Here is a 20,061-nt window from a genome sequence, read left to right as displayed (position 1 = left end):
GTCGGTAAGAGCTGCAGGCCCCACGAAGCCCTGTACCCAAGTATCAAGAAGGCACGGTGCAAGCGGGGGGTGGTTCCGTGATGGTGTGGGATATGTTTACGCGGAATGAGCTTGGTGCTCTTGTCCAACTGAACCGATCATTGACTCGAAGTGGTTGGCTATATTCGGCTACTTGGAGATCATTTGCTACCATTCATGGACTTAATGTTCCCAAACAACGATGGAATTTTTATGGATGACAATGCGGCATGTCACAGGCCCACAATTGTTCGCAACTAGTATGAAGAACATGTGGAAAATTTGGGCGATTGGTTTGCTCATCCAGATAGCCCACTGTGAATCCCATTGAAGTTTTAAGGCATATAATCGAGAGGTCAGTTCGTGCGCAACATCCTGCACCGGCAACACTTTCATAATGATGGACACCTATAGAGGCAGCATGACTCGATATTCCCGCAGGGGATTTCTAGGGACTTGTTGAGTCCACGGTATGTTGAATTGCTGCACTAAGCCGGGGAAAAGAAGGTCCGACCCGACACCAGTAGGTATGCAGTGACTTTCTTCACCTCATTGTAGCACATTGCATGAGTTTTATCGCTGTGGCGCAAGCTAAACAAAATAGCTAAATAATTGTCCGCGTGGGATTCGGAAATAAACCTGCAGAAAAAGAGAACTACAGACTCAGAAAAAGAAATTAATTATTGCAAAAGTAGGCATAAAATGTTATGTAATACAAAGTGACAGGGAGGTAAGTGAAGTATATTCCCATTACTAGCGATACATTCAACCAACAATTTTTGTTCATCGTAAGATATATTTTAGGAAATTACAATAAGCAGGTTTTTATCATACTTAATAGCTATAACTGACAAAGATGAAACTATACAATAACGGTCCAATATACCTGAGCCCTCAAACATGTAGTCCGCGGGAACATTCTACATATGTGGTTACGAGTTCCACTAATTTCAGTATGAAGTTAATACACATGTGTTTGTAATGTAAACTTTGCGATTAAGTCCCCATGTAATTAGGCTATAATTTTATCTTGGTTTCCTCTACTGCTTGCTCACTACACAAACTGAGTAGCATTGAGGATAGTCAAGAGCTGTGTCTCTCCCTCGTCAACCACCGCCTCCCTTCCATGTCCTACGTACGACTCTTGTAAATGCTGTCTGGTTTCTGTACAAGTTCTATGAGAGCAAGTCAGTAAGTGAGGACAGGTTATGTTTCTGCTCCACGGGGTGACAGCAAAGTCTCAGTAATTACTTATCTTCTCTTACTGTCGTTCTCGTGCATCAGGTGTATCGGTACAGCGAGTATCTTCATTTATAAAGATTTCAGGGTATTTCGTTATGTGCGACAGTTGTTCGTGTTCTGTAATCTGAAAGGATTAAAGCTGTGGACATTATACACAGAATGAATACGAAGGCTAATGAGAGCTGTGCTAGCGGACTAAAAACTTACCAGTGGACAAATCACTTAAAAATTAGAGGTATATCCGCTGCGAAGAGAGTCCTGCTGTACCTCCACTTAGAAAACGGACGGTAACTTCGAGACAGCTGAGCAAATGGTTGTCGTGCCAGAACTGCTGACATAGCGCATGAGCTGATAGTTTGCCATACTTCATCACATGCAGTTTTCCGTGAATTTCGTAAGAATCGTAAAGTTTGTACTCGCTGGGTACCACATCAACTGACATACAAGAACAAACAGAAACCTATGGAAATGTTGGAATCATATTTAAAGGGATTTGAAAAGGAAGGATGACATTCTCAGTCGCGTAATAGGCGTCGTTAGTCATTGGTATGTTAAGCAGATTATAGATTAAGCGACAGAGTATGTAACGAAAACCTCCATCTCCGCTTTCAGAAGGAAATTTCAAAAGTCAAGCTTCTCTATGAAAGTTGATGATGACCGTGGTTCGGGATATTAAAGATCCGCGGCTGGTTCATTACTTACTTAAAGGTTAAACGGTGGTTAGTGACAGGTACTGAGAGCTAGTATTAGATCTGAAACCCAAAATCAAAACGGAGAGGTGTGGGAAACTTTCAAGAGGTGTGATTTTGCTTCAGAATAAGATCCGCCATCATTCAGTTGAAAGAAAAATCGATTCTGTTCAAAATCTTCGACCTGGAATACAGACCTGACCTAGCTTCAAGTGATTTTTACAATGTGGGGCAGATGAATGTGCACCTGTAGGAGGAGTCCAAGTGTTCTTCAGAAGACGGTGTTGGAAACTTGACTAGAGATGGACCAAGTGAAAAGAGGTTGGCGGAGACTATGTAGAGAAATGAAATTACTTGCAATGTGTTTCTGCAATAAAAATTTCATTTTAAAGAATGCCTTTATTTGCTCTCATGGTTGACCTTATAGAGAGGAAAACAATGTCAGTCTTCGTGAGTTCGTGTACCAGCGTTAGTCATAAAGATTTGCACTGTGGAGTCACATTAATATGACCACCGCCTTTGTTAGAAGTGAATATGCAATGACCACTCACAGGCCGCAAGTGGCAGTTCTAACAGTGGAGCGTATTTAAAGTGCGTCAAGGGGACGCGCGAAACGGTGCAGTCGTTGTCATGATGTGGAAACCGAGCGATTTATTTGACGTTGAAATGGGCAGGAATATTGATTTTTGGGCAAATTGCAACTGTCGAGCAACTAACCGTCCAGATGAACCAACCACTCCTCAACGCCAGTCTAAAGAACGTTGCTGCCTATGGGCCTCCGCAGCAGACACCTGTTACATGCACCCATGCTGACTACTGTTCATCAGCGATAAATGCTGGAAATTGCACACCAGTACCGCATCTGGATGTCCACGGTGTGGCAACAGGTGGCTTTTTCAGATGAACCACTTTTTATGATCCATCCTTGGCATGTATTGCGCGAAACGTCTGTAAGAAAACACCCTGTATGCTTTATGGGCTGAGGAATATGTTAGTGGCGTTCCCTGGGTGATCTAGTCATTCTGGAGACATAGTGTATCGACACAAGTGTGTATCTACCTGGGAGCCATGTCCCCCCCCCCCCCTCCCCGTCCACCATATGGCATCTACCAGCGAGAAGTGCATCGCATCACACTGCGCACAGTATACATGTACAGTTCGAAGAGCACCAGGATGAGTTTAGCGTAATCCTCTGGTCACCAAACTCTCTGGATTTAAACCCAGTCGAGAATCCGTGGGACCACCTTGATCCAGCTGTTCGCGACATTGATCCTCCAACTGGCCACAGCACTGTTGTCGACTTGGCTCGACATCCCTGTCAGTACTTTTCCAGAACTTCATTGACTCTCTTCATGCACGTCTTGCAACGGTCTATCATTCCCGCCAGAGGTTCGAGTTCTCCCTCGGGCATGGGTGTGTGTGTTGTTCTTAACATAAGTTAGTTTAAGTAGTGTGTAAGTCTAGGGAACGATGACCTAAGCATTTTGGTCCCTTAGGAATTCACACACAGCGGTCTGTGCTGCAACAGGTGATTTTCCGGGTTTTTGACAGGTTGTCATATTAGTGTGACTGGGCTGTGCTATTATAAGCTCGAAGAAATCAAGCTCTGGCCATTAAACCTAGTGATATACGAGGGTAGCTCCAAAAGAAATGCACACTATTTTTTTTTTAAATCCATTTTTTGTTCTACATGTGCGAAAGTTCTACAGTGTGTAGATACATCCTTTAGGAACAGTATTTTCATTTCTCCACATAATTTCCATCCCTCTCCACTGCCTTACGCCATCTTGGAACCAGCGCCTGTATACCCGCAAGGTAAAATTCTGGACCAACCTACCGGAGCCACTGTTTGGCAGCGTGCACTAGGTAGTTATCATCTTCAAACCTTGTTCCACGAAGAGAGTCTTTCAGTTTCCCAAAGAGATGATAACCACATGGAGCCAGGTCAGGACTGTAAGGCAGGTGTTTCAGGGTTGTCCATCCGAGTTTTGTGATCGTTTACATGGTTTTTTGACTGACATGTGGCAGTGCATTGTCATGCAACAGCAAAACATCGTGCTTTTGACGATGTGGTCGAACACGACTCAGTCGAGCTAGAAAGTTTCTTCAGTGTCGTCACATATGCATCAGAATTTATGGTGGTTCCACTTGGCATGATGTCCACAAGCAAGAGTCTTTCGGAATCGAAAAACATACTAGCAATAACTTTTCCAGCAGAAGGTGTGGTTTTTAATTTTTTTTTTCTGGGGTGAAGTTGCGTGATGCCACTCCATTGATTGCCTCTTCGTCTCTGGTGAAAAATGTTGGAGCCATGTTTCATCACCTGTCAGAATTCTTCCAAGACATTCATCTCCACCATTCTCGTACTGTTCCAAAAGCTCGCTGCATTCCGTTTTTCTTGTTTCTTTGTGAGCCGCTGTCAGCATCCTGGGAACCCACCTGGCACAGACCTTTTTTAACGCCAACACTTTCAGTATTCTGCAAACACTTCCTTCCCCTATCCCAAAGTAGCGTGACAATTCGTTCACTGTGATATGTCTGTCAGCAGTCACCAATTCGTTAACTCTCTGTACATCGTCTGGAATGTGTGCAGTACGAGATGTGCCGCTGCGAGGACAATTCTCAATATTGCCGTGCCCGCTTTCATCACGTAACCTGCTTGCCCACCGACTAACTGTACTGCGATCGACAGCATCATCTCCATACACCTTTTTTTAACTTTTTGTGGATGTTTCCACCGTCTCGTTTTCACAGCACAGGAATTCTATGACAGCACATTGCTTCTGACGAACGTCAAGTGTAGCAGCCACCTTGAAGATATGCTGTGACAGCGCCACTCACGGGAACAGGTTGAACTAAGTTTGAAAACAAGCGGCAAGGATGTATCTACACACTGTAAAACTTTCACATATGCAGAATGGAAACTGTATTTTACAAAAATAGTGTGCATTTCTCTAGGAGTGACCCTCGTACTACAAAATATTTTCTTGCGATGCCTCCTCAAACTTATTTGCTTGGATTGTTAAAACAAGGTCGTCTCCGCATATTAAGCTTTTGCACATCTTAGGCCATGGTTGGTCGCTGGTGTATACATTATGGAATACAAGAAAGGAAGGACGATTAAGGTTTAACGTCCCGGCGACACTGAAGGCATCAAAGACGAAGCAGAAGCTCGTTGTGTTGCAAGGATGGGGAAGGAAACAGGCCGTACCCTTGCAAATGAATCATCCCACAATTTGCCTACTGCGATTTAGGGAAATCATACAAACTTAAATCTGATGGCTGAATGCGGCTGCCGGATGCGGATTCGACCCGTCGTCCTCTTGAATGCGAGTTCAATGAGTTAACCACTGCGCCATCTCGCTCGGTACAGGACACAAAAATGTTCCTTGGTTCCTCCAACGATTTCGTATTCTTTGAAACTCAACAAAGGACCTTTTACTGTGCAATAAAGTGTCAGTTATATTTGTGAAGCCATAATAATTTCATAATGTTGGTCCTCTGGAGCATTATACAATACTGAATTACATCATAGACTGAAGATAGCGTAATAAAAAGAGCTCCGATGGTGTCACCTGTTTGAAGTCCGTCCTCTATGGAATGGGCTAAATTGTGCTGTGCAATTCGTTCTAGATGTGAAAGCTACCTGTCCCTTCTTAATGGATTACGAAACACAGACAGTTCAAAAGAAACCCTTCAGATATCTTATACAGAAGACGGCAAATATGATATTGATGCATAGGTTCGTAGCGTTTTTGTTTTGCATGTTGATTTTCCGGTTACTAAGAGTTTATTTATCGCTTGTCATTTTAATATGTAGTACATTCCTGCTATTTGAGTTTATATATGTCATTTTGTCATTTGGAGATAGTTAGTGGAGCTCTGGACGCTAGAAAATGGAGTGACAAGTGGAGAAATCGGAACATTTGCGACATATTCTCCTGTTTGAGTTCAATAAAGGGGTGCGAGAAGCGGAAGCAGCCAGAAACACTTGCGCCATGTATAGGAATACTGCCATTGGACAGAGGAGGGCAAGAAAATGGTTTCTCGTCTTAAGGAGGATCGTTTTGACACTAGTGACTCGGTGTTTGATGAAGATCGTTTAAACGTATTTATCCACAATGTTGCACGTCATTGTACTCGAGAACTGGAAAATGTGACGAATTGTGACCATTTCACCATTGTGCGACGTTTGCATGCAATGGCGAAGGTTAGAAAATCGAGTGTGTGGGTACCGCAAGCTCTAAGCCAAAATCACATAAATCAGTGGGTGGCTATATGTGCATCTCTGCTTGCTAGTCATTAGCTGGCTCGTGAAAAACACCGAACATTCCTATCCTGTAAATGGTCTCATGAAGCTGATGTAAGTATAAGAAAGTAATTGGCAGAGCCCAAATAAAAGAGCAACTTCCCATACAAAGGCCTGCCCGTATACACAAAAGATATCGTTATGCATCTGGTGGAACAGCGACTGTGTTATGTACGACGAATTGCTTCCCCGAGGTGTAACCAGCACTGCTGACATTTATCGTCAGCAACTGAGCCGTCTTCAGGTGGAATCCAAGAACAACGATCAGGAATACTGAGTGAAGTGAAGCTACTCAGGATAACGACCGCCCGCATTCTGGTAGAGTGAAAAAAAAAGATACAAAGGAGTTGTGTTGGGATGTCATTGAGCACACACCTCATTCACTTAATTTTGTGACCTCAGATTTTAACCTTTTCTGCTGTCTATAGAACAACTTTCACGGAACATCCTTTCCGGATGAAAATGCGCTTCGAATATGGCTAAGCCAGTTCTTCGCCTCAAAATCACGTGGTTTCTACAATCGCGAATCGAAAAGTAACACCAGCATTGACAAGTTGTTGTAAATAGTGAAGGAAACTACAGAATAATACACTACAGGCCATTAAAATTGCTACACCACGAAGATGACGTGCTACAGACTCTAAATTTAACCGACAGAAAGAAGCTGCTATGATATGCAAATGATTAGCTTTTCAGAGCATTCACACAAGGCGGAGAAATGCGTACCATCACGTTTCCGACTTTGATAAAGGTCGGATTGTAGCCTATCGCAATTGCGGTTTATCGTATCGGGACATTGCTGCTCGCGTTGGTAGAGTTCCAATGACTGTTAGCAGAATATGGAATCGGTGGGTTCAGGAGGGTAATACGGAACGCCGTGCTGGATCCCAACGGCCTCGTATCACTAGCAGTCGAGATGACAGGCATCTTATCCGCATGGCTGTAACGGATCGTGCAGCCACATCTTGATCCCTGAGTCAACAGATGGGGACGTTTGCAAGACAACAACCATCTGCACGAACAGTTCGACGACGTTTACAGCAGCATGGACTATCAGCTCGGAGACCATGGCTGCGGTTACCCTTGACGCTGCATCACAGACAGGAGCGCCTGCGATGGTGTACTCAACGACGAACCTTGGTGCACGAATGGCAAAACGTCATTTTTTCGGATGAATCCATGTTCTGTTTACAGCAGCGTGATGGTCGCATCCGTGTTTGGCGACATCGCGGTGAACGCACATTGGAAGCGTGTATTCGTCATCGCCATACTGGCGTATCACCCGGCGTGTTGGTATGGGGTGTAATTGGTTACACGTCTCGGTCACCTCTTGTTCGCATTGACGGCTCTTTGAACAGTAGACGTTACATTTCAGATGTGTTACGACCCGTGGCTCTACCCTTCATTCGATCCCTGCGAAACTCTACATTTCAACAGAATAATACACGATTGCATGTTGCAGTTTCTGTACGAGCCTTTCTGGATACAGAAAATGTTCGACTGCTGCCCTGGCCAGCACATTCTTCTGATCTCTCACCAATTGAAGACGTCTGGTCAATGGTGGCCGAACAACTGGCTCGTCACAATACGCCAGTCACTACTCTTGATGAACTGTGGTATCGTGCTGAAGATGCATGGGCAGTTATACCTGTACACGCCATCCAAGCTCCGTTTGACTCAATGCCCAGGAGTATCAAGGCCGTTATTACAGCCAGAGGTGGTTGTTCTGGGTACTGATTTCTTAGGATCTATGCACCCAAATTGCGTGAAAATGTAATCACATGTCAGTTCTAGTATTATATATTTGTCCATGAATACCTGTTTATCATCTGTATTTCTTCTTGGTGTAGCAATTTTAATGGCCAGTAGAGTATTGACGACTAAAGTCTCTGTTATCTATATCCGTTGTGTTTATTGAAAATATGCAAAAACGCTACGAACTTATGCACACTTCGGTTTACTCCATATTTTTTTGAGATGGCAATTTAAACCTTACGAATATTCCTCACATCTTGAATAATCCAACGATCGCAGCCTCTTTCCCTGAGATTCAGAGAGAGTGTGACTGACGAGGCGTCTCTGGTGCAGAGGTCTCGACCGCCAGCCAGCTGGGAAGGCGTCCGCAGGGTGCAGCGCGACCTCCCGGTGTGCCCGCAGGTGGGCGCCGGCTCCGAGGACTGCCTCTACCTGAATGTGTTCGTGCCCCACGAGGCGGCCGCCAACGCTAGCGAGCCGCTGCCCGTGCTCGTCTGGATCCCAGGGGGCGGCTTCGAAGCAGGCAGCGGCACTCAGTTCGACTACGGCCCGGACTTCTTCTTAGAGCACGGAATCATCGTGGTCACCATCAACTACCGGCTCGGCGCGTTCGGTGAGTCACTTCTGCAAACTTTCCTTTGCGTCCGCGTCGGCTGAGCTGTTGTCGAAAGGAGGCGACTAGTGTGGCGATGCATAGTACAGAGGGGCAGTGTACCACGTGACACACCCGCAACTAGCTTCGTTCTGCCGCATCTGTCTGTAGCGTGCGGCTCAGGATGCACGTAGAAAATGTTGCGTTTATTTTCGTATGAGGTACCAAATAGCTGCTGCTGAGATGAGAAACACCGATAGTGCTCAGAGCCATTTGAACCATTTGAAAGGAACGTAGACGAATGTGCGTAAGAGAAATTTTGATCCGACCACTTCTCTCCGTTTTTCGTTTGTTTGTTTTGCACGTAATTAGAACCGCATATCGTACGATGTTACTCTATTGAGTATTTTATCTCCTCACACAATATAAATTGCATTTTATGTGTAATACTACTTGGTTGACTGCGTAACTTCTGCGCTTTTATGTAACCAAAGCAATTACTTTTGATGCAAGTACAGTTTACATGGGCATACATAAAAATATGTATGTAATTATTGTCGTTGTGTTGTACTCAGTAGAATATTCTTCTTTTTGATCAAAGGTTAGACTTCCTTGTTACTATCGATAAGCGCGAAAGTTGTGTATGCCTAACAGAAACCTGTTTTATATAAGCTCGATGAAGCGCTGAAGTGTTTGATATACAGGGTGTAAATTTTAAGTTGACAAACCAGAATAACTCGAAAAATAAGCTTCACAGGAAAAAATGTGTAGAATCCAATGTTGATCATTTTCGAGGGGGACATCTGCTGGTGCTAAAATTAGCGCGCCACCCCAGCCCCCTAGGAGTGGGGCGGAAGGCAATTTTAAAATTTCAAACGGGAACCCCCATTTTTTATTGCAGAATCAGATACTACAAAATAAATTACGTACATTTTGTCTTAAACATTTGTTTTGATTCTTGGTAGCTGGTTCTGTAATTCAAGAAAATCCATGTTCTCATTTTTGTGTGGAAAATGGTTACGGATAAATAAAAAATACTTATTTACTTCGTAAATTTTGATTCGTTAAAACTAAAACTCTCCATCTCTCCCCTAGGGTGGGGTTTGAGAGAGAGGAATTAGAGTTTTACAAATGTTGACCCAGTCCGAATCTGCGGAAAAAATTCAAATTCGGGTCAACATTTGTAAAAATCTAGTTCCTCTCTCTCAAACCCCACCCTATAGGGAGAGAGGGAGAGTATTAGTTTTAGCGAATCAAAATTTACGAAGTAAATAAGTATTTTTTATTTATCCGTAACCATTTTCCACACAAAAATGAGAACATGGATTTTCTTGAATTACAGAACCAGCTACCAAGAATCAAAACAAATCTTTAAGACAAAATGTACGTAATTTATTTTGTAGTATCTGATCCTGCAATAAAAAATGGGGGTTCCCGTTTGAAATTTTAAAGTTGCCTCCTGCCCCACTCCCAGGGGGCTGGGGTGGCGGGCTAACCAGTAGAGGGGAGTGATGACCTCAGAAGTTAAGTCCCATAGTGCTCAGAGCCATAAACAGTAGATGTCCGCCTCGAAAATAATCAACTTTGGATTCTACACATTTTTTCGTGGTGCTGCTTATTTTTCAGGTTATTCTGTTACACCCTGAATGTATATTTTGCCTTTTTTTATTTTATTAATTTTACTCCTTTTTTTTAGGAAATTGCGTTTTCTACCGCTATATGACAATAACTGTCAGGAGGATAACTTTTCAGGAGAAAAATATTCTTTAGGTTATGCAGCCCTGCATATATCCTCACTCGCCGCTCTCGGTTTTTACGTAGTAAGAGACAGATAGCATTCGCAAACGGAGCGATCGAAATGAAGTAGCGCACAATAGGTATGCAACATTACTATGGGCAGGTGCTGCGGTTACGATCTTAACTGACCAAAGCTACTAGGAAAACTACCATATTCTACGCTTACTTACGACACTCTATGGTAGTTTCACATCTCTACTAAGGACGCAACGACGAATGAAGTACAATAGCGATGCATCCCACCAAATAGTGTCTTTCCAGTAGTTACAGACATAGCCAAAAACTAATGGAACAAGACATGGGAGACCGAAGATCTGCATTAGGGCATCAGGTACAAACAAGTCCATCCTCATCTACTGAAGGCCCAGTGGTATGTTAAATAGCGAGCATCTAGCATAGGTAATGAGACACAGTTTGGGAGGATCACTGCCAGATTGAAGCTCGACCACAGCTGGTACTGACACCACCTTTCTAGACTACTCCTCGTACCATCATCATATTGCAACTCTGCGGAGCTGCAGGAAATTAGATTTCCTTCAGCTGCCCTCGATACAGAACGGAATCCGGATGGTAGGTAATGGATGCATCAGGCGCTTACTTCTCATACGCTAATACTATTTCTTCCTAACAATTTAGGCTTTTATAAATTAGTAATAGGCATTTCAGTTGCAGAGGAATGAATTGACATCTCCAAAAGCGGCAATCACAGAAATCGAAAAGAAAAGCATGGGTACAAAGAAGGTAACTGCGAAGAAACTATGGGTAACAGGTGAAAAATTTCAGTTAATTGATGAGAGAAGGAAGCAAAAAAATGTTCAGGAAAATTCAGGAATACAGAAATAAAAGTCGCTTAGGAATAAAATAAATAGAAAGTGCAAGGAAGCTAAGACGAAATGGCTGCATGAAAAATGGGAATAAATCGAAAAACAAATGATTATCGGAAGGACTGACTAATCATACAGAAAAGTCGAAATAACCTTCAGTGTACGTGAAAGCAAGGGTGGTAACTTTAAGAGTACAATGCGAATTCAACTGTAAACTGCTGAGGAGAGAGCGGATAGGTGAAAAGAGTACGCTGAAGGCCTGTATGAGGGGGAAGACTTGTTTGATGACGTGACGGAAGAAGATATAATAGGCTATCCAGTAATAGAATCATAATTTAAAAGATCTTATGAAGACTTAAGGTCGAATAAGACAGAAGGGTAGACAAGATTCCATCAGAATTTCTAAAATCATTGCTGGGAGTGGCAACAATTATCGACATAGGTGTGTGGAATGTATGAATCTGGCGGTATACCATTTGACTTATGGAAAAACATCTTACACACAATTTCAATGGTTTCAAGGGCCGACAAGTGCGAGAAATATCGCACAATCAGCTTAGCAGCTCACGCATCCAAGTTGCTGGCAAGAATGATGTACAGAAGCATGGAAAAGAAAACTGAAGATGTGTTAGATAACGGTCGGTTTGGCTTTGGGAAAGGTAACGGCAGCAGAGAGGCAATTCTGAGTGTGGGGCTGATAACGGAAGAATGTCTAAATAAAAATCAAGACACGTTCATAGGATTTGTCGACCTTGAAAAAGAGGAATGAAATCGCGCAAGATGTTCGAAATTCTGCGAAAAACTGGAGTAAACAATAGGGGGAGACGGTAATATATAATAACTACGTGAGCCAAGAGTGAACAGTGAGAGCGGAAGACCAAACACGAAGTGCTCGGATTAAAAAGGCTGTATACTATTTTTACAGTAAAGGAGTAATGACGGAAATAAAAGAATGTTCAAGAGTGGTATTAAACTACAGGGTGAAAGAATATCAGTGGTAAGATTCCCTTACGGCAATTGTCAGTGGAAATGAAGAAGACTTACAGGATCTGCTGAATGGAATTAATAGTCTAATGAGCGCAGAATATGGATTGAGGTTAAATCGAAGGAAGACGAAAGTAATGAGAAGTAGCAGAAATGAGAACAACGAGAAATTTACAATCAGGACTGGTGATCACGAAGTAGATCAAATTAACGAAATCTGCTACCTGGGCATCAAAATAACCCATGACGGACGGAGCATGGAGGACATAAAAAAGGAAACTAGCATTGGTAAAGAGGGCATTCTTCCCCAATAGAAGTCTACGGACGTCAAACACAGGCATTAATCTGAGGAAGAGATTTCTGAGAATGTGCGTTTGGAGCACAGCATTGCATGCTAGTGAAACATGGACTGTGGGAAAACCGGAACAGAAGAGAATCGAAGCATTTGAGGTGTGAACCTACAGAAAAATGTTGAAAATTAGGTGGACTGATAAGGAATGAGGAGGTCCTCTGGAGAATCGGTGGGGAAAGGAATGTGTGGAAAACAGTGACAAGAGGAAGGGACAGGATCGTAGAAAAAAAAAAAAAAAAAAAAAAAAAAAAAAAAAAAAAAAAATGGTTCAAATGGCTCTGAGCACTATGGAACTTAACAGCTGTGGTCATCAGTCCCCTAGAACTTAGAACTACTTAAACCTAACTAACCTAAGGACATCGCACACATCCATGCCCGAGGCAGGATTCGAACCTGCGACCGTAGCAGTCGCGCAGTTCCGAACTGAGCGCCTAGAACCGCTCGGCCACCACGGCCGGCGATAAAATTTGTTAAGACATCATGGAGTAACTTCCGTGGTATTAGAGGGTAGAAACTGTAGAGGAAAACAGAGATTGGAATGCATCCAGCAAGTAATTGAGGGCGTAGGTTGCAAGTGCTTCACTGAGGTGAAAAAGTTGGCACAGGAGAGAAATTCCTGGTGGGCCGCATCAAACCAGTTAGAAGACTGATGACTCAAAAAATAAAGAAGTACCGATGGATCTGGTTTTAAAAGTGTAAATGAAACTGTAGCTGTTAAGTGTGGGCACGAGTCGTGTATAAGCATGTGGTGTGCTGGTGTTTTTGTGTGTTTGAAATCTGACTGTTATCGTAAGGGGCCAAAGTATTTCTGCCTGTATTATTATGCTTGAACTGTCCATGACATTTTATTTTCGGTTTCTATACCATTCACCAAGGACCTGCAGCTTTTTATCTTTTAAGACACTGTGTGTTTGGATTATCTGTTTGCATGCAACCGAAGTCCAATAAATAAGTAAAAAGAAACTTAACCAGATCACATCGTCTTAATTTCCTACCTCTTTACAAACTCGTTACTGGTAATGTACACCTCATAACCAATAAATTATGTCAGAGCTCACTTTTATCATTGGAAAAGTCTTACTGTTTCAAATCTTGTTCTGGGATCTCTATCTTAACATTATATAAACAGTCTAAAACCTTCCACGTTTCCTGGCCTCTTCCACGTATATAGCCATCTTTCATGATTCTTTAACCAAGTGACAGCGATGATTACATTACCCTCTGTTCAAAGCTCCTTCCTGTGCTGCCACGAGTTCCCCCCTGTCAGAGGTTCGACTCCTCCCGTGGGCATGGGTGTGTGTGTTGTCCTTATCGTAAGTTAGATTAAGTAGTGTGTAAACCTTAGGGACCGATGACCTGAACAGTTTGATCCCATAGGAACCTATCACCACCAGCTTCCTGCGCTTCCTGTTCCATTTCTTTGCCATCTATCCACTACTATTTCTCCAGTCTACTATTTTTCCTTCTCTTCCTCTTGCTACTACTAAATTCTAGTCCCAATTAAATTTTATTCTCCCTTAATAATATGAGGGCAACGGCCTTGCCGCAGTGGATACACAAGTTCCCGTCAGATCACCGAAGTTAAGCGCTGTCGGGCGTGGCTGACACTTGAATGGGTGACCATCCGCGCCACCATGCTCTGTTGCCATTTTTTGGGGTGCATTCAGCCTCATGATGCCAATTGAGGAGCTACTCGACCGAATAGTAGCGGCCGTGGTCTAAGAAAATCATCGTAATGGCCGGGAGAGTGGTGTGCTGACCACAGGCCCCTCCTATCCGCATCCTCATCTGAGGATGACGCGGCGGTCGGATGGTCCCGATGGGCCACTTGTAGCCTGATGACGGAGTGCTTTAATAATATGAGTAATTTCTTTTATGACATCACACATTCTTTCAATCTTTTCTATGGGACTAACACTGGATGAGTTAGTGGGTCAGTCGAATTGCAATAGTGTTCCTGAGTGTTCCACAAATTGGAAGCATAAGCGCGAAACCTACTTAACACTGTTGTCGTCATACCGGAAGATGGAGAGCCCCGAGCATTCTCATAATGAAGACGCAGAAGAAAGGGCAGCACTTGGTCATCGAAAAAGTTGCAATAAACATTCTGATTATTGAATTTCATGGTAAGCTGAATGAGTAAACTCAAGCCATGGTCAGCAAAAACACTCCCAAAAAACTGGCTGGTTTGAACTACATTTTCTACACACTCTGGTAAAATGTCTCATCAGTCTGTCGGTGCGCTCGACGCCCCACAACATTTGAAAAGGAGCAAAGTCGCTACTTGTTAAAAAAAAAATTAAATTAAACCCAACCAACCTAAGGACATCACACACATCCATACCTGAGGCAGGATTCGAACCTGCGACCGTAGCGGTCACGCGGTTCCAGACTGAAGTGCCTAGGACCGCTCGGCCACACTGGCCGGCCGCCACTTCTTAGCCCACATTACATGCCTCCACTCAGCTGATTTTGAGTTTCTCCATTGTTGAGTACTGGAGTTTTTCGAGGTATTTCAGTCCAGATGTGGACTGCATGCAGTTTCCTTCACCATGTCCACCTGTAAACTTAAGTACCTGAGTTTCCTTCAATTTTGAGGGCATAAAAGATTACCAGCCAGTTTACATTATCTAAAGCTTTCTGCATGTCAATGAAAGTGGATAGCATTTCTTCACTTATATGTAATGTCTTCTCGGTGATTACTCAAGGACATAGAATAAATGTTTTTCCTCTGTTTCTCCTGTACCCAGTATGAATAGGTGGTGTGACACTTTAAATTCGATAATTACGTTTGTTTCAAAGAGTCAGAAATAAGGAGAGAAACAATAAGGAAAATTTGTAACTAATGAGGACTCGCCCCTTTCTTCTTTGCACATTAGACTGCAATTTGTGTTAAACCAGTAATAAGTAATCTTTTTATGTAGGATTCGATCTACTTGCTAATGAAATGTAAATACTCTGAAACTGTAACCCAGTATTGGACAGTCCACTTCGAAACAAGAACAAACTGAAAAACTTTATTTACTGTGTGGTCTTGAGAACGTCCAAACACGATAGCGCTACTGTGCCACATCTCCAAGTCGACTGACCTTACTGCTGTGATTCCATACAGTCAACTGACACATGTGCACCACTGTACTGTCATCACCGCTTTGTGCCAGTTCTGACAAAAGTAATGAGACCGACAACACTGCGAGCGATATGGCAACGCTGTGTTGTTCTACTTGTGTAGACTGGTGTGTTCGCTCCTTCCAGATGCTCACTCGGAATTTCAACTCCATGCAGCCATCACGTGATTTTTCAGAGCACCATCAGTCAAGTTGTGTTATTTTTGTATGTACGAAAATGGAAGAGCAGAATTTAGAGCAACATTATGCAATCAAATTTTCTGTTAAACTTGGGAAATTCGCGAGTGCGACCTTTGAAAAGTTGAATAAGGCTTATGGGAACATTCTTCATCAAGACCAAAAGTTTTTCGCTGTCACAAATAATTTTTGGAAGGCAGAGAATACGTTGAAGATGAAACTCGTTTAGGGAGACCTTCAACTTCAAAAACAGACGAACATGTGCGTGCTCTTGTGAGATTGGACAAACATTTATCGATAAGGATTACAGGACAGCCGGCAGCTGCGACCGAGCGGTTCTAGGTGCTTCAGTCCGGAACTGCACTGCTGCTATGGTCGCAGGTTCGAATCCTGCCTTGGGCATTGATGTGTGTGATGTCCTTAGGTTAGTTAGGTTTAAGTAGTTCTAAGTCTAGGGGCTGATGACCTCAGATGTTAAGTCCCATAGTGCTTAGAGCCATTTGATTATAGGAGACCTGTTAAGCTTAAATACCTTCATTGTAAATCAGATTTTGACTGAAGATTTGCAGATGCAAAAGGTTTGTGCCAAAATGGTGCCAAAGAACCTAAGAATTGAGCAGAACCACAATTGAAGAAAAGTGTGTGACTATCTTCTTGAGAGGATTGCCAATGGCCACGAATGGTTCAGTTGTGTGTTCCCAGGTGATGTATCCTGGATCACTGAGTATCATCCTGAGACAAAGTGGTAAAGTGAGGAGTAGTGGCATTTTGAGACATCTCCTCGACAGCAAAAAGCTTGAATGAGCTAAAAAAAGACCAAAACAATGTTGATTTTGTCTGGTGCGCTGAAGTATCCCTTTCGTCTATGTCTGTATGACTGATTTTCCGAGACGTTGAGTTTATACTGGTACAGTCCAACATCTTTCAAGAAAAGGAGGTTCCCTTCAGTTTTATGTAAAAAGTTTCTGTCGCCATCTGCCAACAGGTTTCCTGAGCTTGGAGGATGAGGTGATACCAGGCAACGCAGGCCTCAAGGACCAGCAGATGGCGCTGCAGTGGGTGCAGCGCAACATTGCGGCCTTTGGTGGTGACCCCGCCAGGGTCACCATTGGAGGCCAGAGCGCCGGCGGTTGCTCCGCCTCGCACCACTTCACCTCTCCGCAGTCTGCAGGTATGCCAGCTCCCGTTGCCTCACAAACTTTGACAGCGCACTGCTTTTAGTTAATCACTGTCTATGTTGATTAGGATGCTCAGCAAGCTGCATAAGACTACTAGTCCTTCCTCTGCGAGTCAAACTTCAGATTCTTGGGTGCTTACCTTTACACTAGCCATTTCCTTGTCCAGTGAAATGGTTTCCAGCTTATCTGTTTACAGAAGGTGTATTTCTTCAAGGTGGCTAGTTGTGCGAAAATGAAGATAGAAACTTTGATTAAATCAGAACTTACCAATAGGAATATTGGCATGCATTACTGGCATAAGGTTGCCTGGGAGTGGAAGGACTGGGAAAAATAAGGATTGAACATTATTGATATTAAGATTTTTATTAGTGCTCCTCAGAATAAATAATTTTATCAATTAGGTCAACAGGACCTTGACATACTAAGACAAACCCAATAATTACATAAAAATTTAAGAACAACTGCTGATAATCGACCAACAATGTTAGCAAATGTTTCAGTGAGACCAAATAACAAAACGGTTGTAATGTTAAATGAAATAATTGCTCTCAACTCTCCAAAAGCCATTCATGGGAATATGATGTATGAAAGTTTAAATTTACAACAAATGTTATTCTCTTCCTAAAAGTATGCCATTTGTGTGTGTCACTAGTTACTATTGTTGAAATATTTACAGAAAAAAATCAATGAGAGAAGCAAGATAATATTTCATCAAATGAAGTTACATAACAACCTCTTTAAAGGTTCTAAGCATACAATCTTCAAAACAAGTACGCCAATAAGATCTTTAGAACGCATTTGACCAAAATAGAACAAATAATTCAAATTTTCCTAAAAAGGATTGCATTGAAAGGAAACCAAAATAATTGAAGGTGCTTGATATGAAGCCACCATGCTTCACACAATGTGGTGTGGATGAATGGATCAGAAATTACTTAGGGCAGGCCCGATACGCTGCTCACCACACTCCTTTCCTAAGCGACCAGTGAGAACAAACCTCAGGCAAAAGCGTACAATGATAGGTTGATGAACAGAGAACTAATATTTAAGCAAAACGAGTAAAAAACGTCAGTTACTAGATTACACGCTGGCAGCGTAGACAAAACAGCTGTGAAAAGTTACTTAAAGATAATAGGGCGATTGGACAAGGCTGCTACGCCCACTTACACCTGATAGTAAAGAAGTTGAGCGGCCAACCGAGATTCAGCTTCAAATCACGCCACGAGGTGGAAACGGTAAATACTTAACAGGCGCGGGACAGAAAACATAGGTGGATGGAGGACCGAACGATTGGCTGGTGAACCTCAACTACCTAAACACAAGCTTGGCTTGGAAGTTGGAAGTACGATGTAACCCACCAAAACACATGCAACAAGATTTGCCCATATATATATATATATATATATATATATATATAGAGGGTGGTCCATTGATAGTGACTGGGCCAAATATCTCACGAAATACGCATCAAACGAGAAAACTACAAAGAACGAAACTCATCTGGCTTAAAGGGGGAAACCAGATGGCGCTATGGTTAGCCCGCTAGATGGCGCTGCCATAGGTCAAACGAATATCAACTGCGTTTTTTAAAATAGGAACCCGCATTTTTTTATTACATATTCGTGTAGTACGTAAAGATATATGAATGTTTTAGTTGGAGCACTTTTTTCGCTTTGTGATTTTTAATTTTAAAAACCTACCTGTTACCAACTGTTCGTCACAAAGCGAAAAAAGTGGTCCAACTAAAACATTCATATTTCTTTGCGTACTACAGGAATATGTAATAAAAATGGGGGTTACTATTTAAAAAAAAACCGCAGTTGATATCCGTTTGACCTATGGCAGCGCCACCTAGCGGGCCAATCATAGCGCCATCTGGTTTCCCCCTTCAAGCTAGACAAGTTTCATTCTTTGTAGTTTTTTCGTTTGACGCTTATTTCGAGAGATATTTGGCCCGGTAACGATCAATGGACCACCCTGTATATTGGAAGCCCTTACTAATAACACATTGAACAGAAAAGAAATTTACAAAACCCCAAAATTGTAAAAAACAATCAAATCACAGCTCTATGACAAGTACCAAACAGAAGCTATTATGTTCTGATACGAGTGACACGCTCCTCAAATATCCTGACCAGACGCAGGAACAGGGAACAACCCGAGGCTGAACTGAGTTCGATATAGAAGAAGCAGGGCACCAAAATGTGCAGGAAGCGAAGAGCCACAATTATCACATATCTCACTGGGGCGGAAGATCAGTCTTTACGAATGCCTTGTGGTCTCGACACCGAAGAAACAAACTAAATGCAGCTCACCGAGCATGCAAAGCCGCTGTGCGACGACGAACAGTGGAGAAACTTGAAGCCTCCACGAGACTTGTGGATGACGACGACCCACCGCTCGCCTCCAGATCCGGTCGGCCAAAGGAATAATGTGTCCACTACCGTTTCCGGTGCACGTCTCTCGTGTCCGGAAGATGCTCGGCCAGGTCAACTTGCAAGTCACACGGGCTGTAGAACAAACAGATGGGCCGTTGGCTTGCATACTTGCGCTGTCCGTGTTGGTTCACTGACTGCCTCTCCTGGGAAACGGCCTCCATGACATTTGCGGCAAACGTGCCACGTCCATCTTCACGCCGAAGATCCTGTTCGAGGAGACGAGGCGCGAGTTGTCGATTGTGCAACGGTTAAAATACAAAGATGCATGCTTATATAACGTTGAGGTAGTTTTTAGATTACGTTTAGTATCAGAGTGAAACGGTGAGGATGCGGGGATCTGGGAGTGGTAAGCTGCCAAGCCTACACTCAGCAAAATGAAGTTTCACAATTTATTTCACACTAATAATTTCATACAAGGCACACACTGGTAACCTGAGCACACTCGGTTGTAAACACTCACAAGGTAAATACTGAGTTGTTTAAAATAATTAACAACTAAATCAGACGCCCTAAATATCAGAATATTTTTTTCTTAAAAGGATCTCTGTGCCTCAGAGTTCAATTAATTCAGAACTAGT

At 42.9% G+C, this 20,061-nt stretch overlaps 1 protein-coding gene across 1 annotated transcript in view; it reads left to right on the top strand.

Moving 5' to 3' along the window:
- The window catches only part of LOC124805176 (acetylcholinesterase-like), a 111,222-nt gene that overhangs the window by 26,120 nt on the left and 65,041 nt on the right, over positions 1-20,061 (top strand). Inside the window, exons 3-4 of the mRNA XM_047265663.1 lie at positions 8,347-8,626; positions 16,853-17,038. Coding sequence (XP_047121619.1) covers positions 8,347-8,626; positions 16,853-17,038 — 466 coding nt within the window. The remainder of the gene's footprint in view (positions 1-8,346; positions 8,627-16,852; positions 17,039-20,061) is intronic.

Source organism: Schistocerca piceifrons, chromosome 7 (genome assembly GCF_021461385.2).
Source record: "Schistocerca piceifrons isolate TAMUIC-IGC-003096 chromosome 7, iqSchPice1.1, whole genome shotgun sequence".
NCBI classification, from domain to species: Eukaryota; Metazoa; Arthropoda; class Insecta; order Orthoptera; family Acrididae; genus Schistocerca; species Schistocerca piceifrons.
Note: the sequence above shows the minus strand (reverse complement) of the source record. Positions and strands in the feature narration are given on the sequence as shown.